The sequence below is a fragment of the Echiichthys vipera genome (assembly GCF_963691815.1).
Source record: "Echiichthys vipera genome assembly, chromosome: 14".
Lineage (NCBI taxonomy): Eukaryota > Metazoa > Chordata > Actinopteri > Perciformes > Trachinidae > Echiichthys > Echiichthys vipera.
In genome coordinates, this window is record NC_139839.1 from 13,366,215 (window position 1) to 13,392,690 (window position 26,476).

The 26,476-nt window shown below is 40.4% G+C and overlaps 1 protein-coding gene across 2 annotated transcripts; it reads right to left on the reverse strand.

Annotated features, from left to right (window-relative positions):
- Positions 1 to 341: 341 nt before the first annotated feature.
- On the reverse strand, positions 342 to 15,106 carry supt20 (SPT20 homolog, SAGA complex component; the record flags this gene model as incomplete). 2 transcript variants are annotated; one of them, XM_083927479.1, is made up of 24 exons in its annotated part: positions 15,002 to 15,106; positions 14,392 to 14,487; positions 14,184 to 14,219; positions 13,936 to 14,061; positions 13,393 to 13,519; positions 13,180 to 13,283; positions 12,824 to 12,940; positions 12,598 to 12,651; positions 12,253 to 12,392; positions 11,890 to 12,046; positions 11,393 to 11,449; positions 11,176 to 11,253; positions 10,242 to 10,411; positions 10,113 to 10,145; positions 9,919 to 10,030; positions 9,400 to 9,505; positions 8,258 to 8,413; positions 7,379 to 7,691; positions 7,179 to 7,294; positions 4,308 to 4,363; positions 3,731 to 3,841; positions 2,621 to 2,711; positions 1,820 to 1,908; positions 342 to 488 (listed from the first exon to the last, which is right to left on the reverse strand). In XM_083927479.1, the coding sequence occupies exons 2-24, from the start codon at positions 14,392 to 14,394 to the stop codon at positions 342 to 344; spliced, it is 2,499 nt and encodes an 832-aa protein (XP_083783605.1). In that variant the 5' UTR covers positions 14,395 to 14,487; positions 15,002 to 15,106. The 2 variants fall into 2 exon arrangements, with proteins under 2 accessions (XP_083783605.1, XP_083783606.1); XM_083927480.1 differs by lacking the exon at positions 1,820 to 1,908 and having other exon boundaries at positions 345 to 488.
- Between the last annotated feature and the right edge of the window lie 11,370 nt (positions 15,107 to 26,476).

Consider the following 26,476-nt stretch of genomic DNA (forward strand, 5'->3'; position numbering starts at 1 on the left):
GAAAAGTCTTCCTGAAGGGGCGATGTGTTATTGTGAAAGCCCGCCACCTACGAGAACCATCTTATTCTGTTTCATCTCAAAAAAATATCACTAAGGTTCCTCTAAGTGTAGGGCTCCCCGCTATAAAAACCCCATCCTCTATGGTGGACACCGTTTTGGTTCTCCAAAACCTCTGACAACCATTACATACAAATTTGTCAGCTAGAAAAAGACACAGAAAGGACATAAAAAAAAAGTCTTGTCTTTTTTTGTCTGCAGTCTCCACAGTGAGGCAGACAAAGAGCACAGTATGGATCATTCACGTCCTCGGGGAAGGTTTTCTTTAGTGTGATTTCAGTCTGTCAAGACTTCGAGAGGGGCTGTGGCATGCTCCTCTTCCTCTTACTTCTTGGTTGGCTGGCGGTATGTTGCCGTGGTGCTCCCCCCTGAGGAGCTGCTGCTCCCATAGCCATTTGCTGCTGCTGCATTTGGTGCTGCAAGAATTGCAACTGTACCAGTGCAGAAAAAAAGATGAAAGACAAGCAAACTTCAGAGGAGATTTCAGTATGCAACATGATGCACAATTTCGTCAGTGGATCTAGGATATGTGTAAGCATCTGCGGCATGGTTAAAAAACATTCACTGGCACCAGAGTTGAGCAGATTCCCTCAAATGATATCTTATACTACCATCAGAATGCTTTGTGTCACAGATGTCTAAAGTGGCATGGGTTAGTGAAGCTGTACTAAAGCCTGGTAGGACATACAAAGAGGAGTGTGCTGAGAAACACAGAAGAGTGGTTAATGGGTTGCAGAGGGGAGGGAGAAGAAAGAGGGGGTACCGGTTGGGGTGTGTTGGGGGGGAGTGAGGCAGGATACAGTCAAGCAGCACCAGTGGCGTTCTGGAGACAAATTATTGCCTGTGGCCATGGCAAAAAACAGACATGCAGCTTAGCATCTGCGCTTTCTGCTTGGAGTAAGTCAGCAACTTCAACTGGGCATATTTTTTTTTATTTTAAACACCTTACGATTCATGCTTACAATGTAACAGCCAATCCTCTCTAATCTGTCATGATGCAGTCAGCAACATTTCAACAGTATGTACCCAGTGACAATATTTCACTAAAATGCTTATTATGAACATGCCTCCCAGTTCGACACGCTGTTAGTTGCTGCCATTGGAAGTGCCACGAGCTCTGTTGTGTGGGTTGCTGGGAGTACTGGGACTGCTGTAATCTTTGTCAAACAACATATTAACCAAACATACAACACAAGATGGAGTGAATGGTGTGGTTCTACGACAGAGAAATCTGGATGAAAAATCAGACCTGGGATGATACTGTTTGAACTACAACCTTTAAATAAAATAACAAAAAAAAGCATGAAGAATGTATTCCCAGTGATTGTTTAAAATTTTCTTACTGTATACAAAAAGACACTTTAAGAAAATAGTAATATTCAAATAAGTTTCCGTTAGTCTTAAATGGTTGGTTATACCATTTTTTTCCAAAAATTTATATCAAGCTTCCTACGGGCTATAAATGTTTTTTTATTCTCTAACATGCAGTGCACGGTTAGTTGCAAATAATTATTTCATTCAGGGTTCGTACACCAGGTCTGATGAAAATAATGTGTGTAAAGAAAGATTAAGACATTCTTGTCTTTTTTAGACTTTAATGCAGAGCATCAAGATAATTGGCCTAATTCCCTGAGAGTTTATAGTGTCGCACAACATATACCTGCCTGCTGCATAAAGGCATGGAGAGTTGGCTCATGAATCTAGTCTTAGTGTTCTTACAAACATGTATATGTGTATATAGATGTTAAAGTTGCTGTATTACTTGGATCTGTGGCTGGTGCTGCTGCTGAAGCCTTGGAGAAGGCAGCGGGGGCCCAGACCCGTCCAGCCCACAGCCCAACTGGGACAGCACTAAGGGGGGTGGGGGGTGGGGGGGAGGATGGAGAGAGGGAACCCCAGAGGGAACCCCAGAGGGAACCCCAGAGGAAAAGGATGTCACGGCAAGAGGGAGAGAAGCAGGAGAAGGAATAGAGTAAAGTATGAAGAGAGAAAATGCACATACAGACAACATGGGGTTGAGTTTGGGGGGTCAGTAATGCATCACCACACATGAGGAAAGAGATGAGAAATGAAAGAAAGCGAAGACAAAAAGAGGGAAAGTTGCAGGTAGGCAGCAATTGTAAATGACAGTGTGCATGGACATTTTTATGGGGATTATGGGACAATAGCAAGAATGGGATGAGCCAGAAAGGTGTGAGCGAGCAGGGCAGGTTAAGGAAGAGGACGGGACAACAGTGCAGGAGGGAAGGAAATAAGGGTGGGGGGTGAGGGAGGAGAATGTAGCAGAGAAGAGGGGGAAGTTGAGTCTCTCCTGTCAGTTGTTACATGCTCATCTGAGAGGAACAATGGCTAACTCCAGTAAAATGATCATGTTTAGTTACAGACACTGAGTCCTAATGTACAGTAATTACAATAATGAATACATTAGTAAATCGGATCTTATTAGTACTAGTTAGTGGCATGGTGTGGATTTGTTTTGAAACAGGTTAATGGACTGAACAAGAGAAATGTTTGAGAGGACAGTGTGTGTGTGTTTTCTTAATGTTTGTATGGTGGGACATACCTGCTGCCTGTGGAGACATGAAGCCTCCGACTCCCAGGTTGATGACCGCTGTTTGCTGGTTTCCTAAACTTTGATCTGGCCCCTGGTCACCCTGCAAAAAACAGTCAAAGGTAACACAGAAAGTGAGGTTATTGCAATTGCAACCAAAACCTGTTAACAGCTGTCACAAAACCATTGGACTAGCAAGACTTGAGCAGTATGTGTACAATGCCTCACCACAACACTTGTTTTATAGTGTATTTTTATAGAACTTTGAAATAGAAAAATACAAAAAAACAAACTCACTTAGAATTCTTAAAACAAAGTTCTGAAAAAGTTTTAATAAAACGCTTTAAATTCTAACTTCCACGTTTTTCCTGCTCCTATATATGGACGAGCACATTTCACATTCGCTTTGAGCACAACACAACATACTGTTTTACTCACATTTTCAGAGCACTTTACACATCAACATATTGTTGAAACATTGTTTAAAAGAACAAAAGGAAAGCCATAGACAAATAACACACATCCAAAAGTTTTATAAGATGATATTGATTTTGATAGTCCTCCTGAGTGTCCAGAACCACCACTCATTTGGTGATTAAGGGGTGTTTTGGCAGTGCTTACAGCTTCTCCTACAGCATTTTCTTGATAATGTCAGTATCACCTCGGCACTGCTGGGTTCTGGGCTTTTCTCCCATTATTCCTTGCAGGTTTGTTACGAACTCTGGACAGCTGTCATGAGGTCATTCCACAGATTTTCCGTTATAACTCAAGACTGGGCTTCGGCTAGGTCACATTTTCAAATTCTTGTTCTACAGTCACAACTATCAATACACTTTGGTCATTGTCTTCTTGGACCATACACCCTTGCCCCTCTATCTTTTCGGAGTAGCTTCCTTTTGGACTTCTGGCCACTCTGCTCAGTTTTGTTGAATTGATGAACATTTCATAGCTAGGTTTCTAGTTTGACATGCTATTAATGTTGTACCCAGATTAAATGTGTGCAAACATGGACACTAAATCTTTCACACACAATTTGCAATATTCCATTTATGCAATTAATACAGTTGTGTTGACCGTGTGCGTGTCTCTTTGATTGCATACAAATTTAACTCTGTGTCTTACCGTGTCCCCCTGCTGTTGAGGGCTGGAGGTAGCGGACTGACTCTGCTGTGGGGAGAACTGAGACAGCTGCTGCTGCTGCAGAGAGTTAAAGATGAGAGGGCCAGTGGGGATCTGGAGATGTGTAACACACACCCACACAGACAGACAGACAGACAGAGAGACAGGCACGCACGCACGCACAAAAAGTAGGGGAGTAACAAATGGGGAGATGAGGATGAAGGAAGGGATGGAGATGGAGAGAGGAGAGGCGGAGGGAAAGGAAAAGATGCACATGTAGGCAAAAAGGGACAATAGCAGAGGGAAATGGGATAATTAACAAAGCAATCAAACAACACAGGGTAACTAGACCATCACCACTATCAGAATATCAGAACTAGAACAGTTTGATAAAGGGTTTCACTACATGACATATGCAGTGAGGTGCAGGAAAAGTGTGAGGGAATTGAGCCGTACTCTTGATTCACACAAAAAGCTCATCATTATTTCAGGTGTGGTAACAGAAGTGCAAAATCAGGGCAGTTGCAATGTCCGACAAATATTTAGTGCATGCTACTAACAGTGTTAGACTGAGTCATACCTGCAGCAGATTCAGTGGTCTCAACCCGGCACTGCTGTTTAGGCCAAAAGGACTCCCTGAACACAAATAAGACCTACATTCACCAGACAGAACAGTACAGACAGTCGGACCCTGCCTATATCTTCTTATCTCTCTCCTGTATTAGATATGATTAACATGTCTTTATCAGCAGGTTATGTGCCACAGTCTTTTAAAGTAGCTGTAATTAAACCTCTTCTTAAAAAGCCCAGTCTTGATCCTGAGGTACTAGCCAACTATAGACCTATATCTAACCTTCCTTTTCTCTCTAAGATCCTCGAGAAATTAGTTGCCAATCAGTTGTGCGACTTTTTACATAATAATGAGTTATTTGAGGATTTCCAGTCAGGATTTAGAGCAAATCATAGCACTGAGACAGCACTGGTGAAAATTACTAACGACCTTCTAATAGCTTCAGACAAAGGACTTGTCTCTGTACTTGTCTTACTAGATCTTAGTGCTGCCTTCGACACTATTGACCATCACATCCTGCTACACAGACTAGAGCATCTGATCGGCATTAAAGGAACCGCACTGAGCTGGTTTAAGTCATATTTATCAGATAGATCTCAGTTTGTACATGTTAATGACAAATCCTCCATGCACACTAAAGTTAGTCACGGAGTCCCACAGGGTTCTGTCCTTGGACCGATTCTTTTCACCTTATATATGCTTCCCTTAGGAAATATTATAAGGAAGCACTCCATTAACTTTCATTGTTATGCTGATGATACACAATTATATTTGTCGATCAAACCAGAAGAAACCCATCAGTTAGATAAACTTCAAATGTGCATTAAGGAAATAAAAAGCTGGATGACCTGCAATTTCCTGATGTTAAACTCAGACAAAACTGAAATTATTGTACTTGGCCCCAAAGGCCTCCGAAACTCAATAGCTAAAGACATTGTTACTCTGGATGATGTTGTGTTGTCCTCCAGCACCACAGTAAGGAATCTGGGTGTTATTTTTGATCAGGATATGTCCTTCGATTCTCACATAAAACTAACAACAAGGACTGCATATTTTCACCTGCGTAATATTGCAAAAATTAGGAACATTGTGTCTCAGAAAGATGCAGAGAAACTTGTTCATGCATTTGTTACTTCTAGGCTGGACTATTGCAATTCCTTATTATCAGGCTGCTCCAATAAGTCTGTTAAGAGTCTCCAGTTAGTCCAAAATGCTGCAGCTCGTGTACTAACTAAAACAAATAGAAGAGAACATATTTCTCCTGTATTAGCTTCTCTGCACTGGCTACCTGTAAAATCTAGAATAGAATTTAAAATCCTTCTCCTTACGTACAAAGCTCTTATTGGTCAGGCTCCGTCGTATCTTAAAGAGCTCATAGTACCGTATCACCCAACTAGATCTCTGCGCTCTGAGAATGCAGGGCTACTCGTCGTTCCTAGAGTCTCCAAAAGTAGAATGGGAGGCAGAGCCTTCAGCTACCAAGCTCCTCTCCTGTGGAACCAACTCCCAAATGTTATTCGGGAGGCAGACACTGTCCCCTTATTTAAGAGTAAACTTAAAACTTTCCTTTTTGATAAAGCTTACAGCTAGGGCTTACGATGAGACTTTATTCTGCTTAATTATGCTGCTATAGGCCTAGTTTGCCGGGGGATAATACTTTTCCTGATACTCTGAGCTTCTCTCCTCTCTGTCTGAATCATTCATGTCCCATCAATGCATGTTACTGATTCAGCTTCTTCCCCGGAGCTGTTTGTGCTTTGTCGTCTCGCAGGTCCCTGCTGATCGTGGTGGTGCTTGCTGCCGTGGTCCTACATGACGCTTCCTGCTGCTATTGTCACTGTTACTCATATATACTATCACTAGTTTAATAAACTATAAAATTTGTAGCTGTATTGTAGCTGCTATTGCCACTACTCATCATTGATCATGTTTGCCACCATAATTATTATCATTTTCATATTCTGTCACTTTAGCTGTGCTTGTTTCTACTATTCTGTTGTATTAACTGCCTTAACATATACGTCATATTCACATTACTATAAATATTATAGTTACTGTTAGGCTTTGCTTGCATCTCTGGAAGTGTGTCTGTCTGTCTCTCCCTGTCCATCTGTGTGTCTTTTCTCTCTTTCTCTCTCCTTTTCTTCCTCCCCAACCGGTCAAGACAGATGGCCGTCCTCCACAGAGCTGGGTCTGTCTGACGTTCCTGCCTGTTATAGGGAAGGTTTTCGTTGCCACTGTACTCTACAGAGGAATTGTTGGGTCTATGTAAATCATAAATAAGTCATTGAGTGTGGTCTTTACCTACTCTGTAAAGTGTCCTGAGATAACTTTTGTTATGATTTGACACTATAAATAAAATTGAATTGAATTGAATTGAATTGAATTATCTCTGGACGTGTTCATCACTTGTGACTCTTTTGCAAGTCAATGAAGGGGGATTTCTCTTTGAATTACTTCTTCCAAGGCTTCTTTCAATAGCTCTTTTATATAATAAGACTTTTTGGATGATTTTTCCTTGAAGAAGGTGGGCTGGGTCTTGTTGTTTAGGCCCTGTGATGCTTTCTGATACACTTAAAGGATATATGTGGTAGACTGCCTTGATATATAGAAGTACCTTGTTTAATACCTAGAGCAGTCAATTCAACCCTCTAAAAATATCCTTGAACAAAATAGTAAATCATAATTTCTTCCTGGTAGCAAATTGCTGTGTGATCCTGTTTGGTAAAGTGGGGTCCTAGGGTTTCCCTCTACAGTGAGATCTGTACATTTTGAGCGTTGTCTCCACCATAGTGTGTTTGTCTGCGGGTCTTATGGAGGTCGACTGCTCATTATCCATTCTACTTATACTTAAGGGGACGTGGCATTGAAATCTCTTACCCGTCTGTGCTGCAGACTGCATGGTGGGCATCAACCCTCCAGGTGGCAGGATTCCGCTTAGGTTAAGGCCTGGACCCAGCATGGGGTTGGAGCCACTCATCAAGGTCTGAGGACTACTACACAAACAGTACAGGGTCGTCATGAAAAGCGACAGTGACTAGCGAGGGACAGAGATGCATCAGAGACTATTTATTTCCTACCAGACGGAGCTGACTACGTTGATGAAATTGAGCCCTGCTGGGTTGGCCATGACCTGCGACGAGGTGGTTCCCGTGGTGATGGATGTACCCATGGTGGGCAGGGGAATGGTCATGACGGGCAGCGGCTGGCTTAGAGCCAGTTGCTGCTGGGCAAACGGTGTGAGGAGGGATGGCTGCGACTGGCTCTGAAGCATGGGAGGGTCTGAAGGGGTAGGGGTCAGCGAGAGAGGGGCAGAGAGGGAGTCGGTCGGGTGTGGGGTCGAGCAAGGCGTGTTGGTGGGTGTGGGGGTGGATGGCTTGGGGGTGCCCGATCCTAAAAGTGGGTCAAAACAGATGTAACAATGATGGAGACAGATTGGCATAATTTTCAGCAGGTGATAAATTTAACATGAGTTTAACATGATAAAATTATACAAATCAATTCAGTGCTTGTTAATATTATTATTTTTTGGCAATTTAACATCAATGACCACTTGTCTAAATGGAATGTAATCTTTCTGGTGAAGATTTACATTTAAATAATGAGACTCATGTTAAAACTTCACCTCTTTTTTTTCCGTATATTTGCTTAGCAGCTGGTTTTAGTCAGAATATATAATAACCTATTATAGTGAGTGTACTGATGCAAGAGTCCTTGTGCTTTGCAAGTATCAGATGGGTCCCTGTAGTTTTACACTTTTCTGTGCTCTTCCATATATTGTTAACACTTGGAACCTTGTCAAGTTCATTTTTCATAATTTTGTCAAAAAACAATCCATCGTAGGAAAACTTGGGAGGCTTCAAAAGAGCTGATGTAAGACATTCAGCACAACTAATTCACACAACTGTGACTGATGAAAGCAAGCAGCCAAAAAGTGATTTAGACTTGGCTGTACTCACTCTGTGTAGAGCCCATCGGGGAGAGGGAGGCGGGTGACAGCAGGCCCACCTGGCTCAGCTCCATGGAGTGTTTCCTGTTCAGAGACTGGCTTTTGGCTGGAGGTGGCGTAGGACACTTGAGTTGACCACTGGTGGTTTGTGAACTATATGGATTACCTGAGGAAATAAGAGGAATCGAGAATATAACTTTAGAACCTTATGACTGTGTAACTTTATATTTCAGAACCTTATAGTCTTGTCTGAGTTCGAATTTATGCTTTTTGTGCTCCACAGTGAAGTGAAAAGCAAAGATTAGACAATGTATTCCCTTGGGCTTCCCTTGATCAGAGGCGTCAGTCCCCTTTAACACCTGACCTCAGTTTCACCCAGCAGTCTTAATGCTAACCATGAGAGAAAATCCACCACTGACATTTCTGTGCTGCTACAGTTCATAAAACTATGATGCTTGATGCTATCCAGATTTTTTTGTTTGTTACCATTTAAGGTTTGCTTGCAACCTTTTTCCACCAAGCTGTCTTGTGTACTCTGGTTTCTAATTTTATACAACTTCCAGAATTGTATTCTGCTAACCCCGCAGGATAGGGCATGGATTTGGTCGGTACAATTCTGAACTATTTCAGGGCTCCAGACTAACTTTTTTCACTAGGAACACTGTGGCCCCCTACTGAAAATTTTAGGGGTGCAACCAGAACTTTAAGGGGCATACACCGTTAATCAATAATAGATGCAGAAATTACAATGTGCTGTTTCAAATTCAGTTTCACATTTTTATTGTGCACCTTTGAAGACATAGAAAACATAGAAGGTAAACCGACAGCACAATCACTGTCATGACAGTAGCTACAATATTAAAAAAAAAATAGATCAGAATAAGGGGTGTGACGAGACAATAAACGATATAAAGTCCACGAGATGCGTCAATATTTTAACACTATTTTAAAATTTCAGTATTTCCTTTGCAGGGTGCTTGATTTTAGCAGAGAGCTGTGGTGGTGCTGCGGATGCCTTTGCATAGTACTTGTGTTAGCCGTGGTGTAGCCTACGGTACTCACGGAGGCATAGTATAAACACACACTGCTCTAAGAATTATGTAGGGCCAGCACATGTTTGCGCTTTATCTTTGTCAGAATTAGCAGATGTACCTGAGGAGCTGCTGCCTGATCCTGAAGGCAGTTTGATGGGTGGGGGTCTGTGCTTCACCCCTTTTCCTAAAACAGACGTCTGGACCAATGGAGAAATACCATCACCCTGAAGATAACATTTAAACCAGTCAGTGCATCACAACAGTTACACAAAAGTCATTTTCTCACCAATGCGAACTGCAAATCACTACAGCACAGGCAATCATTAAGTCAGAGTGCACATTAGACTCAATATACTTCATAAATACAAGTGTTTTTACTCTAAAAATAAAAGTTCATTAATTTATTATTAAGAAATATTATAATCTTTCTTCGCGACCCGACCCCGGATAAGCGGATGAAGATGAGATGAGATAATCGTTCTTGATTCAACAAAAAAAACACACCAGATAAGGTAAGAAGAAGCCCCTGTTAGCTCAATCATTTGAGGTGTCAATTCCTTTCAAACTCTATTTAAAAAGGAAGAGTAAATTCCACAAACCTAAAACTTTTTCCTGCATCCAAGAAAGATGTACTTACCTCATCTTTGCTGGGGGAAGGAGGCCCCTGTCCAACGCTGCCTGAGTTATGGGACATCTTCACCTGACACTTCACATCTTTCTCATACACTCCTTTGTACTGAGTAAGAAACCTGTGAAACATACAAAACACAAAATGTATACCATGCTTTCCGACAGCATAGCTTCTCAACCAAAGCTCACATGGTGACTCACCTGTCTGCGTCTATCTTGGAGCCTATGAGGAAGCTGTGAGTGAGACAAAGAACATGAAGATGAGTGAATTCAGAGTGGCATTTCAAATTCAGTCATGTATACTGAATTTGTCTCATAAACTGTCCTTACGGGGGGTGTATGAGCTTTAGGTCTGTGCTGTCCTCCTCTGCTTTTGGTTCTTTAGCGCAGTAGATCTTCCCATACACCAGTGGGTCGCCCATCGACTGGAAGATAGACACTTTGGTCCTCTGGGGTTGGCCCCCAACTTCACACTCAAACGTGTAGTCATCTACAACTTCCTGTGTAGAGAAAGCAGACAGACAACTTAATAAAAAAGGTTTGTATGAGCCATGGACATGTTATAGAACTGTGCTAGTAAGAGAGACTGGGATGACTGAGCACAATAAAGATGTTTGATTTAGTATTGTTGACTTGGTTTCTGTGAATATTTTTGGCTTTATCTAACATTAATGACACTATTTTAAAACAGAAAGCAGAGAAGGGGGAAAAAACAAGCAGGGTAAATAGTAACTGTACAGAGAGAAGTGAACTATGTGATGTGTAGTCACAAATATTGTATATTCTGGCAAGCAACTCTGCCTCTGCTTTGCATCACCTGTTTTAGGGGCCAGCACCTAGAAAATATGACTTACATAAGAGGCCAAATATGTTGGAAATATTTGAAAAAGAGTCCAGCACAATTTATGGACAGAAACGATGTCTCTGACATGGTTTAACTGCAGTCCAGTATAGCCTTATTTTTCCAGAATAGCAGAAGCATGTGTGAAAGAACTGTTCCACATTTACTGCCGTTTTGTGGTCGTTTTATGGTTCATTAAAAAGGATTCTGTGTAAGGTTGTTCACCCACCCGGGAGCTATAATTTCTGAGTTCACACTTTTGTCATTGTTTACACTAAACAAAGGCCTTTTAGGGTACAAAACCAAGTGGCTGTGTGGTAATTTCGCACAATGTTATACGCACAACTACTCCCTGCTTATTATTAACAACAAACAGCCAGCATTGATCTGTACCATGTGTTAATGAGAGTTAATTCTTCTTACCTCAGCAGGCCAGATTACCGTAGTAGGCTGAGAGTCCTCCAGTTGTAGAGATTTCTCAACCACAGCATACTTTTCCACCTAGAGCAACACACCAACACACCCATCTGGTTGTTATGTCCTACATTATAACTGCCCGACTATGAGATTAGTGGCTTTTAAGTAGTGTTCGCTCAAATGTGTAAGTGACAGTGATAAAGAGGACCATTGAGCTACTTACATCAATTTCCTTCGGTACAGTTAGTTGGCAGTTGCTCTGTTTCCACATGTCAACACACTGCACATGATGACAGCCGCAAAGAAAAACAAAGGTATGAGCAAAAAAAACCTAAGAAAGCACTATGACAGAATGCATTGACCATTGCTAAAGTAGGCTAACTGAATGTTCTCAACAGCAGTAAACAATAAACAGAAGAGGGGCAGAACTGAAACATCAGCTTGTTGCCAGCAATTACTTTAGCGACTCCCTTGGGAAATTACAGATTGTTGAATTAACATGGCTAACCACAATCATGGGAAGCAACATTTCCCTTAAGTTTCCTTTACATGTGATTAGTGTTGTGATAGACAGACTAGTGGGTGGAATATCAGGTAGTAACCTTCATCACGTGGGAGAAGATCTACCAAATCATAAACAGCCTTCTTCAACATCATCTTATCTGTGTAAGTACCCAGTGTTTACATGCTTGTCAAGTAGTGGATATTTTGAGTACATACGTTTCCGATCTTTGAGATCTTCAGATCTATGACAGGAGCAGGTTTCCTCTCCTTCCTCCTCTGCAGGTAGTCGTAGAGTCGTAGCTGTGGTGGCATGGGCAGATGGGAAAGCTCCTGCTGCCTGTTCAGTGCAGCTCTAGAGTGCCTCTTGAAACACCTATGATGCAGTCGAACGAAAAGTGTGTCTCTTAAAATGATCGAGGCTTTTGCTTCAATTACTGACTTTTTCCTTTCACAGATCACAGATCTTATATTTGTATGCCTTGCATTTCAAAAAGAAAAACATTCACAAATTAGCCTATTTCTTTCCTGGCGTGACTGAATTCAAAAGGGAGCTGGAGCGTGTGTGAGTGCAGACAGTACCGTTTCATGGAGCGAGTGTTCATTTTCTGTTTATTGTAGAGCAGGCGGTTGGCTGTGCAGGTGACAGAAATGGAGGGGTCCAGGCACAGAGGCTCAGCTGTGGCCAAAATCAACTGGCTCTCCAGCTGTAATTTGTCATCCTGAAGCAGAGAAAAATAGATGCTACAGAAAACACCTGTGCAATGTGCTGATGCTTAAAAGACTCAATACACACGGTAGGATTACCTACTATTATAGTAAAGTACATATGTATAAGCTTAGGCAAAGGGCAAATCAAGACAGTGAGGTGTCAGCTGAGACAGGATGAGTTTGTTTCTCATTGAGATAGTAAACATGACACTTTACCTGTGTCCACTTGTGGTGGTCACTGGTCATGGCATGGACATCACAGATCAGAGTCTGCAGGGCAAAAGACAAATATAAACAATTCAGTTTTTCTATGTCAATGGTTAATAGTAAGTTTTTTATTTTGCACTCATTCAGGGTCATAATCAAACAGTATTAGAGCATTTGTTCTGCAGTTTGTTTTGGCATATGCGAGAGAAGATTAACATGTATTCTATTGGTTTACCTGCATTGTCGGCCGCAGCAGGATGTGTCTGCTTTGATAGGTGGGCATCTTGGTATTACCAGACTGCCTGTAGTCTCTCACCTCTACTATTACACAGCCACAGTGGAAGATGTTCACCTGAGACAAATTGCGCACCGTGGATGTCAACCAACAGATGATACCAACATGAATGAGACAGAAGCAACAAGAAACTATTAAAAGATATACAGATTAGCTCGGGTCTCTTTATACATTTAAGACATAAATATAAACCATATTTGAAGCATTGGAGTATTGGAGTACTTCCCAATACCTACATTAATGTAACCTCACATTCACGTCATTTTTAACTTAATGCTATGTACATTTGTGCAAACCTGTGATTTCTCCAACAGATCCACCAGAATAGGAGGCAATTCCTCAGCATCTAGGTACTCCAGGAGTTCTCCTTCTTCATATGGCAGACGGATTGTTTCAGAATCTAGAAAGCAACACAAACATGAATATTACAGATGAGAAGATTGTGGTGCACAGATCAGAAAAACACAACTGGATGGACTTAGGTATTTCCTCCATTGGCTTTTTCATACCAGATCCATTTTTGCCCCTGAGCATTAAAGAATAGCCTTCATTCCCAGGGTACAAGTTGACCACCAGACATGATACGGACTCCTGAGACACCAGCTTCTCCAGTAGATTCACATTTCTCCTCAAATTCTTCAGAAAGACAACAAACAAAATACACACATTAGCCACAAAATACTCACAAGGTTATAACCATGCTATATCAATGTGAAAAAAAATGTTATCGCTTTCCACCCACATTTTCCTCGAGTCTAAGCGGTTAAGAAGTGGTTGTATATGCTTTTGTAAAAGAAGGACTGAAACTGTATAGTTTTTATAATGTTAGATACATGACATGTGTTTACTAATGTAGATATTTTGTAGCATGATGATTTATCACTTATCAAGCAATTGACATACCTGGTATACATCTTAAGAAATGACTATCAACAAAGTTTAATGTCTCAATAATCAATTTTTTTTTCTCCATCATTCCCTACAGATTGGAACGAGCGTGGTTAAATGCATGCCCATAATAATCTAGTCAAGTCAAGTTGCATAATACAAACCCTTAGTTCTGGCTCTTTCTCACATTCCTCTATGTACAGCTCATAGAGCTTCTGATACAAACTCTTCCTCCCGCCGGATGAAATTCTTCTTTTGGCTGGTCGTTGTCGAGCACTTTCAACAATGTACTGAATAACAGATAACAAACACCTTATTAATGAATGATGGGAAAGCCTGACTAACATGGGCAGTACACAGTGCATGTAACGGGTGCACAGGGATACATGTGAGTGTAACCTATTTATCTTACCTCAGCTCGATCCAATGCATATTCCAAAATTTGTTGCTTTGGGGAAATAAGAGTAAAAATGAATAGATCAGTCACAAATTAGTAGAGAATAGAACAAGGTGTGCATGTCCTGATGGAGGTTTCTGATGGGATGCTTTAGGTATAAAACATCATTGAGGATCTTCCACTGAATATATAGAGGATAAATAACACGAGAGATGACACTTACCATTGTGGTCCACCGCCAGCTGCAAGGCGAGTGACGGTAGACGGTGCTGTCCTTTCTGCCCCACACTGTCACCTTCCTAAAGTGACCATTCACACCCTGCACAGCAACACAGAATAGGGACGTTGTGCGCGAAGCACGGTCAACTAAACGCAGATAATAGATGCATTTAAAACAGGTATAACGTTACGCTCGATGTGGCTGGCAGTTTTATTAGGACAGTGACGTCAACGATGCCAAATAACCTGACTGACACCCAATCGGATGCCACAGAGAGAAGACTGGACGAACGAAACTGTTTCATATTAGTTATACACTTTAAAATGCTCCAGCACAGAAACATACATGCACGTTATGTCTCAAGAGTCGATAAAAAAGAATAACTCAGGTTTGTGAACTCTCATGGCTGTGAGCCCAGTCAACAGAGTGGCTGAATAGCAACAAGCTCGTTGATGCCTGACTGACCGTTGAGGCTAACGCGGCTAACGTTAGCATGCTAGCCCTGTTCCTAGTGGGCAAAGCTGTAAGTTACAAAGCTACGCTAATGATGTCACGTCGTCTGAGACACAAACCGGTAAAGCGACGTCAATCTCAACGGACAGGGTGGACTTACCTTCTAGATTGCATAGCGGTCGACTGTAGCTCCAATGCGAGAAAACGAAATTAAATTGAAATATCGGTGTCTTCATTGAAAAAAAGTCGGAGCGGCAGCCATTTTCTTCCAGTGTGACAACAACAGCTAAACTTCCGGTTTGGTCAGCGGTGGGCGGGGCCAAACTCAAAGCGCTTACTTTACAACTGCTGCTTTCTTTTGCTGCAAAATAGACAACTTTCTGCACATTAGATTATTAGACAGGGAATATTTTTTAAGACATTTACTGGTTCAGATATATTATTAGGAAAAAGAGCTATTTTATTTTTTGATGACAAAAAGGACTTTAATTGTAAAAAAAATGTATATTTTGAACCTTTTAAAATGGACTAAAAAGAAACCTTGAATACAACAATTTAAAATAGAATTTTAAAATTTAGAAATTATATTCAAACATGACATGGTCTTAAAGGTTGGATATTTAGAATCTTCATTAAAAGCTATATATTTAAAAAACACACCCATGGATCGCTTTGGGGAGTACAGAATGAAAGTATTGCTTTTCCATAAAAAAATATATTAAGTCTGAATTAATATAAGTACATATATATATTTTTTTTTACTGGTTTGACAATGACTTTCTGTCACGTTCTTTTTACATTGTACCAGCCAATAGCGGCCAGCATTGCGGGGTTGCCAGGGTTGTCCGTTGTTTGGAGCAGCTTCTGTAGGCTGGCACTGGGTGAAATGGAGTTTTCCAATCCTGCAGCTGCTTATTTGTCCCAGCAGCTGAGTGACCGGAGACGGTATTACGGCCAAGCATTCACTGGATGGAGTGAGATAAAGGAGTCCAACGGCATTAAAACACATGCAGAAATGGCTACATTTCTCCTTGATTGGTAAGCTAACTTTCATGTTTACTGAGCTGTAACGGCTAACAGGAACTGTCAGTCAAACTCCTCTGCAATACTTGTTTTTATGGTGCGATTTGCCGGAGGGGATGGGTTCAAACAGACTCTGGTCTCCTGTAGGCTACTAGGCTGGGTCTGACGAACCTGGCAACCTGAGTGGTGGAATTATTTTCTGTTGTTGCGATGACAATCTTGAGACACTAGATGGCGGTGTTCTGCTCATTCTCCATATTCAACCTTTAAAAATAATAAAATATTTAAAAACAATTCTAGGTGCGAGATACATATTGATCTCCAGCAGTTTATCTGTTGCCCCAGGGCTGCAGAAATCTGCTCATGCTTGACCTTAAAACACAATAATAGCGACTGGAATTCAAAACATCAGGTAGCTTGCTTGAGGAAGTAGCCTACAATACACAATACAATACTCTGTTTGGAAGCTCTCTCGTTTGACATACTGGATTCACCGTTGACCATATATAATGATCATTGTACAAATAATTAGAGACTAATTGGACTCCATGCTTACCCTTTCTTGAAGTAACCATGTCAGCTAAACAAGTAACTGAGGAGTGAGCAGGGATAGTCATTGTTACAACGTGTTACTATTTTTTCAATATGTAGGCTAAGTTTTCTTATTCAAAAGTTTGTCCATTTGAGTTGAGATCAAAACAAGACTATTCTTCTGAATGGTGGAGGATATTCCAAGTTTTGGCAGGTTTAAAAGAAGATGAAAACCACCAATTAAAACTATTTACATCAAACTTCAGCCCCAAAACATATTCAGTACATATACATACATATATTGGTAGGTTGAAATCCCATAAATGTACAGTAGGGGGAAGAGCAGGATAGCAGAATCATTAGGCTGAATGCCACAGTGGAGCAGTAAAACAAGCCCCAACGTAAAGGACAGCTGTAGTTTTACTATTTAATCTTTACAGTTACACATATAGGGATGAGAAAATAAATATTTTCCCTCATAAAAGTTTGTATAATATATCCACAGAGCAGAGAATAAGTGTAGCTTAAAAACATTTGCTACTCACTTTAAACATTTCAGAATCTTAGCTTAGACTAAGAGCCCTGGCGTCTCTTTTTATCTGCTCTAAAGCATGGAAAATAAACACCACTGACCATTATAAGCATGTGGATTTCGAAGAAAATTTACAAGTTACAGATGTATTGTAACCATTGTTGGTTTAAGCATCAGTGAGCAGTTGTGCTTTCTCTTGCTGCTGTCTGTCTTGAAAAGTGCTCTTTCAACACCAACGTCGTCTCAACAGGTCCATTATGAGGGCAGAAAGGTTCTGGGTGGGGCTCAGTTAGGACCAGTCCTCACCTGCTGCGCACACACACACACACACACACACACACACACACACACAAACAGAAATTGCTTTGAGGACACACACACACACACACAGCCTTTCTTTCAAGAGCTAAGAGTTCACACGCATGACAGGGCTTGCTTAGGGTCAGTCACATTTCAAAATATGAGCATGTAAGAGCTTCTTCTGTGCACATAGAACAGGATTTCATGTGACCACAGTTAGTTTGAATCCACTTGTGTCCTTACTAATGAATTTGTCAAACTAAAATGGTTTGGATTTCCTCATTATTGCAAGTTTTCTTAGTTGACTCAGAACCCAGAACGTGCTTTATTAAGCGACAAATTGAGCAGGAATGAGTCATCACCGGGTTTAATCCAAGTTGGTTACAACCACAACCACTTCAGTGATTTAAAGAAATCCCATAATTAAGCTGCTGGGTGTTTGACTATTTATGTGTATAAATAAAGAAGAAAACATCACAACAAAAAAAGTCAGTTTCATGTTGGCCACTAAGCACCATCTGTGCTGCTTTTTAACTTCTGTGGTGTTGAACTGACATACATCGGACCAATCATTTATTCTTTATGTCCTCACCAGGGAAGATTGTACATGGTTGGAACTTGGAATGAATAAAGGATATAATACTAAACAGCTGGAGAATTGGGCATTGAATTAAAGAAAACCATAATGGAGAAAGGTTATGTGAGTATAAAGTACATGGCAGTATCCATCAGTGTGTGAGGGTGGCTTTTGATAAAAGCGCTTTATAAATTCAGCCATTTATTTATATTTCCCTTTGATTTTTTAAAATGTCATTCCTTAACTTCATTTAACAACCTCATCAACAACAGAAATGGCACCATTTAAGACAACTATTGAAAAAGCAAAGGGTAAAAATGAAGGTGATCTGGACAAATGATGTAATACCATATTGATGCTGCTGTTCTGACAGATTAAAAATACACACAGTTGAGTTACAAACCCTTAAATCCTGCATTGCAGCCATGTGGAAAAAGATACTGGATTTGAGGATTTAAAGTAAGCTTTTGTGCAAATTAGGACCTGCACGCAATTATTTAGCTCCAGAAAGGTAGAGGCGGCAAGTGGCCAGTGCTGATGGCTTACTGTCTGAGACATCCATGTAAACAGCATTTTGGTTGCAATGTAAATGCCTCCAGGTTTTCATAAGTACATCCAGAGTCAAGACCTCAGGGGAACTGGATATGTCTATTTTAGTTTGTATGGGCATGTGTTAATAGAGAACCTCTTCAGGAGCCACCATTGTTGTTTTGTGTGTGAGCCCATTGCTTTGTGCTGCACAGAGAACGCCAGTTCTGTTCAGTAACTACAATCGGTAACTACATGCAAGCATGATGCTCCTCTCATCTTGCCCTATATGAAATAAAATGGTTGTGATTGGGTCAGCTTAGGACCTGGCCAGCTGGAAATCGGTCTTAACAGGAGGGGGGAGGATGTGCCGGAGCAAATGAAATACAACCTTGCAGATTTGCCTGGTTTCCGCTTAACATTGTAAATCAAGTTAGACAATGAACTAAAACTGCTGTTCTGTTTTTCTAACCACACGTATAAGATATAATCTGTGTTTCAACCAGATATATAAAGAGAAGGCCATTTGTCTCATTGCAGCTACCGGCCAACTCTCTGTGGGTCTTTTTGCTCCTCTCCCCATGTGCAATCCCAAGATTTTTTTTTTCAGCACTGTAATCACGGCAAAGTAGCTCATTGTTTGGAACAACAGTTGAGTCATACGCTCATAGTGCACAGTGCAGATATGCAGCTTTAATCCCCTCAAGACCTCTACTGGACCCTATAAACTATAGCAAGTAGTGGCCTTCAACACAGATTTTCACACCACACACAATAACAACATGTGGAATGGGCTGACAGACTGAAGATATTATCCCTATATGTATTGTGTGCACTGTTAAAGAGGTGGAATGACATTTGGTCAAAGTTTAGTCTCTTCAATATGAAATAGCATTGAGATAGATAATTTATGATAAGAGGGGATTTTGGTTATTTTGTTAACGGGTCAGTGACACATTGTAAATTTTTAGTTCATTTACTTTTGCACCATATACTTTGAAATGTGACATCCTCCAGAGTATTATGTTACCTTACAATCTGCTTTTGAAAGTTTTGGACTTGGAAAATCATCATCTTCACTTGAGGTTGAGGTGAACTCTCGCACATCTGCCGTCCTCATTTCTTCAGTCAAGAGAAAAAACAGACAGAGATGGAAAAGTCTTCTCTCCCACTGTTTCCAGGTCTCAAATCCATCAAGGTGAAAGAAGCGAAGAGTGGATGGAAGTAAGAGTAGGTACAATATATCTAAGATTCTGCCAATTGTATGTCATCATTGTGTCGAAGAGCTTTTTCCTGCCATTCCCACTGGAAGTTTGTCTATGCCACACAGACATCCTAATGTTTCAATTATGTCATGTTGTGTGCATGTGTTTATTTCACTCACCCAAGACTGGAAAAAATGTGACCACAGCAAAATAATGACTGCATCTGGATAAAGCCTGTTCATCCTTTCGCAAACAAAACAACATGGCTTTTATTGTGAACGTTTTTTTTTTAAAAATGGTGAATGATTTTTTTTCGCCTCAACACTTTTTTGGATTTGAAAGCCTCCAACAGCTCAGTCTAGAAAGCCTGCCACATGTCAGGGATTTGGAAAGTCATCTGATTCTTTTTCCCCCTGAGTTTTCTTTTCATGACTAATATACAATGTTAACAATGGCCTTTTGTTTTTTTTTACTGTTACAAAGATTTTAATTAAAGGTGTTATGACTCATCAGAAGCAAATCTTGGCAGGTACAGATGGACCACCTCTTAATCTCTCCAACTGCCAGTCCAATAAAATGACTGTAGAAGCAGTAACTAAATGGATGCCATTACAGATCTTACAGACAGAGAAATAAAAGTATTAAGTCTATCATTTGCTGTCATTTTGTCCTGCTGTAGTCAGGCTTAAGACAATGTTTAAATTATATAATTTATTGTTGCCAATATATATATATATATATATATATATATATATGAAATATACCGTATATAATATCTCGTATATGATATCTCTCTCTCTCTCTCTCAAACACACACACACACATGCACGAGTCAAGCAGTCGGCAGCTTGATGTGATTAATTGATTAGTTGATTGATTGATTCATTGAATGAGTTGGCAACATACATTTCTTTTTTGCTTTTTACCAACTGCAGCTTTAAAAAACTGATGCCAAGGGGCCCTGACCAAGAGTACGAATGTGTTGACAGTTTCCACACTACTGTTTAAATTGTGTATTCATGCAAATTTGGTATGACTCGAGGAAAGTAGTGTTGGTAAGTTATAATTACCATATGATGAAACAGAGAAAAGAACAGGTTTTCTAAAGGCTGTCTCCAATTATGCGATTGATCGTCAGCACAAAGGCCTCTGTTCCTGTGACATTCTCTAAACACGTACAGAGGCAAATTCAGTTTTTCTTCAGCAGCAGCAGTCTTACTTTCTGTGAGGTCTAAGATGACATCATCCATCACAAATAAGAGGCAGTGCTAAGAAGGAGAGAGAGGGAGACATAAGGTCAGAGAGAGAAAAATTTGCTCAAATTCAGCCTTACACTTCCCTTAAGGCTCACAAGAATTCCAAAGGTCTCCGTATTACATTTGCTCGGGGTAAAATCAGGATATTTGGAGGTTGTCATGGTCAGGATTCAGTCCCTCTGAGAGATCACAGCTGGACCTGTCTTGTAACCTGTACTTACTAAATCTAAAAACATGTTTTTGAATCAGAATTCGAGGTTAATGAAAGATCCTGCATAAAGTTCATGTAAAGAAGATAGCACCAAAAAGAAACAGGTTATATGGAGGTGAAAACAAAGGCAACTTTACAGAAATATACTGTAAACCACGCACCATTTTCCATTACAATTAGGGATTTAATCTGACACTTTAATTGTACACTAAAATAATCTGGCTAAACGGTTGGCGTGTTCACTATAAGTCTGATTGATGCTAGCAATTACACTGTACATCAACCGATGACTACAAAAGGAAGACCCAAATTGTTCTTTCACACAGTTATGTGGGTGATGTGTTTGTGTTTATCTGTGAGGCTTTGGGTCGTACTGGTGCTGGAGACTGAGCGGGAGCTAAGGGCCTGACCTCTGAATTTTTGGGAATGATAAGAACAACCATATGAAGTTTCACTGATTAACTCTTTATAAAGAGAATAAAATTGGATTTAAGACCCGAAGAGCTGGCAGCTGCCCTCCTTCTTAGCAGACTGTGTGTCTACATTTCGATAATGTGACCTTTTGTGTCTCTTTGGCACTCTCTGAGGTTAATGGCAGCTTTGTGTACCAGAGATGAGTGGTTTCTGTGCCAAAAAAAGGGGTGATCCACTCCCAGGGAAGCGACACAAGGGCTGCTGAGTGAGTGAGAGTGAACGTCAGTGTTGGACATCATCCCAAAACAGCAGGAAGGATCCAGGGGGAGGGGTTGAGCAATGGATATGGCGGTCCAAACCAACAAACACTTTCAGTGGGTCTCATTTTCAGTAGGTTAGCATAGTGTGGTTATTAGTATTGGATGTATTTCCCCTGTGGAGCTATAAACAATAGTCTTGATTTATTTACTGCATAATGAGGACTTCACTGGCTAAAGGAGCAGCAGGCCTTTCTTTTTTCCTTGTTTATTTCACTCACTGTATATATTTTTTGCAATTAAAAGATATCCAGAGTTGTCTAACCGCACCACTTATCATCCTGATGGTTTTAATTTCTCAGAGTTATAGACTCCCGAATCTGTGATTAGAGAGAAACTACAGGGTGTTGAGAACACTTTAGTGAATCAGAAATACTATAAATATTGAAACACATGGTGTTATATGGAGAGAGAAGGAAACATATGGTTGAAAACTTCTAACCTGGCACCACTGACTGAACTTCTACCTACGTCTTCCTCTTATTCAAATGATCAAATCAACAAGTTGAAATTGAGCTGTAGGCAGCTCCTCTCCCTTCACATGAAAAATGAGCCCTGGTGAACTGAGTAAACCTCTAGAGAGAATTAACTGCCCACAAAGACATCTCCAGGAAATGATCGGATACATTTTTTTCTCCACTCTCATTATTGCTATAACAGAACTGTATGTTAATTATCTTTGTAAGGAGTGGTCCAGTTCAGTTTTAACTGACAACATGTTGCCTGCAGACACATGGATGTGTGAATGCATGCACAGGCAAAAGAGCGACGGGTCACTGTCTTTCTCTGGAACTGCATGACTCACTCTTTCTCCCCTTTGTAGGGTGCAAACAGAACTCAGAGCTCCTGTTTTTTTCTCTCAGATAAGCAGCTGGATGGGTGTTTGGGTTGGAGCAGGGATTAACTGGCCTCTAACCCCGCCAGCATCCCAGCATCCCACTGGAAAGCCACCACTGAACTAAGATTCACATGCATGCATAAACATCCGGCCATGGTGGGAACACATTAAAGGACACACAGTTACGCTGGTATAGGTGTAGCTCAATAGACTTAACTGTGATTTAGTTACTTCTTCATTATTACTGTACTTTTTGAATGAATGATACAATCTAATAGGATTCCTTCAATCATTATGAAGTGAAGACACATATCCAACCAAAAACGGATGTGGACCAAAACAGCAACAGCTGCTTTCAAGTGTTACCTCCTTATGACCATTTACTTTTAAAGAACTTGTTTGCAAAGCTTGCGTTTGCTTCTAATTACTTCCATTTACAGCACCGTCTCTATTTATTTCAGTGTTATGGACACAAAAATAACTACGCCAACGAGAAATGGAATTGGTGAGTATTCAAGAGAAGTCAACAACAATTGCTCATCATCAGCCTTTTTATGATGTTTTTGATTTCCATAACCTCAGTGTAATAACTGCTGCAGAGGGAAAAAAAAGTTCTCCCTAGCATCAGTCTGATGAGTCATTTACAGTACAGTGTCTGTGAAAGGTGGAGAGGACATGAAGAGTGACAGGAGTCAAAGAGGAGAGAGTAGGGGAATTCCTCGGTGTATTACAAACAAGTTTGTTTAGTGTTAAAAGAGGATGACAAACTATTTCAATTTATTACAATTTATTAGCTGTTCCCAACCAAAACTGACTTAGAGAGAATTATCTAATGAAGTAGTTATACATCACACAACCAAAAACAGCAGTGTGCTGAAACGCAAGATGTGAGTCGTGATAACGTTCTATTATGATAAATACATCCTGAAGTGATTTATGAAACAAATGATCAAAAAAAGATGCTGTAAAAGCTGTAAATACAAGTCTAGGCAAACCAGGTAGTTTCTCACCTTAGGGAAGGAAAATCAATCCAGCTCAAGCTCTGGCAACAGCAATATTTCACCCTTCAAATCCTATCAAAAAGTGTTTGGAACAGGTCTCAAAGGTTTCAGGCATTGCTATTATAATAAATTACAGCTAAACAGGTGTGCAGGCCTTTATGTGTGAATGCCAGACTTGGCTAGTTATCAGTGAGTCACTCTCATGTGAGAGCTGATTACTATTATAATGTGCTCTTGTGGAAATGACTCAATGGTTTGTTCTTGGTTCCCCTCAGGTCAACATTTGGCAGAACGGTACATCTCTTTGCATGTCCGCTGTTCTCACGGATACTTTATATGTTTTTATATCTAATATAGTTTATAATTCTATCTGTACTGTAAATACTTATAAGGCGAGCATTTTAATTAGAAATTTCACCATAACTGATTGTATCTCTGTGAGGGTAAATCTCAGATTTTGTGTCAACACATTGTAGCATTACAAGCCTGGAAAAAGAGCAGTGTTGTGTTTGATAATGTACTTGTTTGTGTGTGGACGTGTGTGTGTGTGTGTGTGTGTGAGTGTGTGTGTGAATGAGAGAGAGAGAGAGAGAGAGAGAGAGAGAGAGAGAGAGAGAGAGAGAGAGAGAGAGAGAGAGAGAGAGAGAGAGAGAGAGAGAGAGAGAAACACACAGAAAGCCAGGAATCATTTCAGACAGGACTGGCCTGATGGGACAACACAGCATGAGGTCTTGGCCAAGGAAAACACGCAGCAAGCCAACAAGTGAACACATGTCCTCTATTTTCCAATGCAGTGACAAGTTTACTCCATTACCACTCTGCCCACTTTCCTACTACAATTGTCTGAGCAGATTAACTGGACATTCGGGAAACACAGTTGTAGAACAACTGCCTTGAATTCAACTAAAGGAAAGTGCTGTCATGTAACTAAAAGAAAAACGAGGGCAGGACTATTATGCCTCACAGAGGGTCTTGTAATATGGTCCAGAAAGCTCAGATAATTATTAACACCTTTAAAGACGCAGGTTCAGAGCTGTGCATCTAATCTATGGCGTTGCATTTTGACTCCATAAAGTGAAATATTCATTGATTATACGAAGTGATTTAGCTGAACAGCAGCCTGAAAATGCAGATCCCCTGTGCAGAACATGTACATTTCTGCACAACTATTTCATGGCACCAATAGTTGAGTTGTGTTATTCTAAATGTCTTTCATAATTCAATCAGTGCTGGCAAAAGTGGTGTGAGGTTGGCCAAAACACACACAGACTAAATGGCTCCATACAGTTAAAGCTACTGACATTAGTTGGGTCCGCCGACTTCAGACGTTTCTTATTTTATTTCAGACGAGACTTATTTTAGTTTATGTTTCAACATTTGGGAGAAAATAAACATTTAGATTTATTCGATTTAGTTGCCTACAGGTTGAAGAGTTGAAGAGTTTATCGAAGTAATTATATTATAATATTAATTTTGACGTGATTCCAGCTTTTGATGGTTTGACAATTAACACTGTTTTGAGGAATCTAGACACAATGCTGTAGGAACTCTTTGATTAAGAAGGTTTCTGAGAATAAAAAACATGTAGTGTGCTCTTCTTTAGTCAGAGACAAATTTACCCTTTAAACATATATTAGATACATGTAGCAACAAGTGCTATCCTCACCCTCAGATGTTGTTTTAAACTGCTAAATCACAGTTTGTGCCAAATCATGACTTCCAAATTTGTATGAACTTCTTTGTACTGTTTTATCCTCTCTGACCTACTCAATGCTGAATGTGCCAGTTTCCATTGCTTGTGTAAAAGAAGTTGACAGTCTTACAGTAAGTGACTCAAAATCAACATCAACTTTTAATATCCTGTTTCAGCATGTTGAATAAACTGCAATTCACTTTGTACATTCGTCTCCATCTTTCCTGCCCCACAAAGTCACGCATGGTGCAGAAAAAATATAATCTGCTGTAGTCAATGTGGTGACTGTGTAGCATTAAATACAGGACTTTTCTCAGCACTCTACTGAAGCAGTGTTTGCACATTGAAAGCTACCTGTTATCAACTTGTTTGAAGTTGTTGTTTTTATGGCAGTAGGTGATTTGAGGGCAGTGAGGAGTGATGCCATTCCCCTCTTGAAATGCTGAAAATGCATGCTCCTTGTTAACCAGCTGTTCCCCATCTCCACCCCCCAATAGCAGAGAGACTGCTTAGTTGGGGTTGTTTAGTTGAATATGTTTGTCTAGTCTGCCTATCTCATTGATCCTTAATCTGACTGAAGTTAGAATCTCTGGCCCAAACCATGGCTCTGATATATCAGTCGCTGATCAATCCGTGGCCCTGTCCGTAATGCTGAAGTAGCAGGCAGATTTGGAATAACACCCTTTTCTCTATTTTCTCCAATTTTTCCTTGGATCTATAATGTTCTCTGAACTGTATCTTAAATAGCGGGTTATTTAAAAGAACCAGTCTTCTCATTTGTGATCTCATTGCTTCACCAGATTATCCTTCTTAGATCGAAGAAAAAACGCTGTGGTCTTTTCCGTGTTTCTTTAACCCTGTCGCAATCGTTTCAGGAGGCGCTAAGCCCCGAGGCAGCAACAGTGCCCTTTTCTAACAGAGATGACAGAACAGAGGGGGCCTAGCTAACGTCCAGCATGTGAGACGGGATGGATGTTAGTATTTATGCCCCCCCCCCACACACACACACAAAATAGATACATTTTAATCAAAATGTGCATACTTGGCAATAAATGCTTGGATGAAAACAAAACAATGACTAAACTTAGTTGAGGTTTCAGTGATTCAGTTGATGTTTCACAAAAAAACTGACCTAACAAAACTCATATATCATGCAGTGGAGCATTTTGGCTGAGTCTTTGCAAACAGCTCAAGGTTTAAGGTTAAATA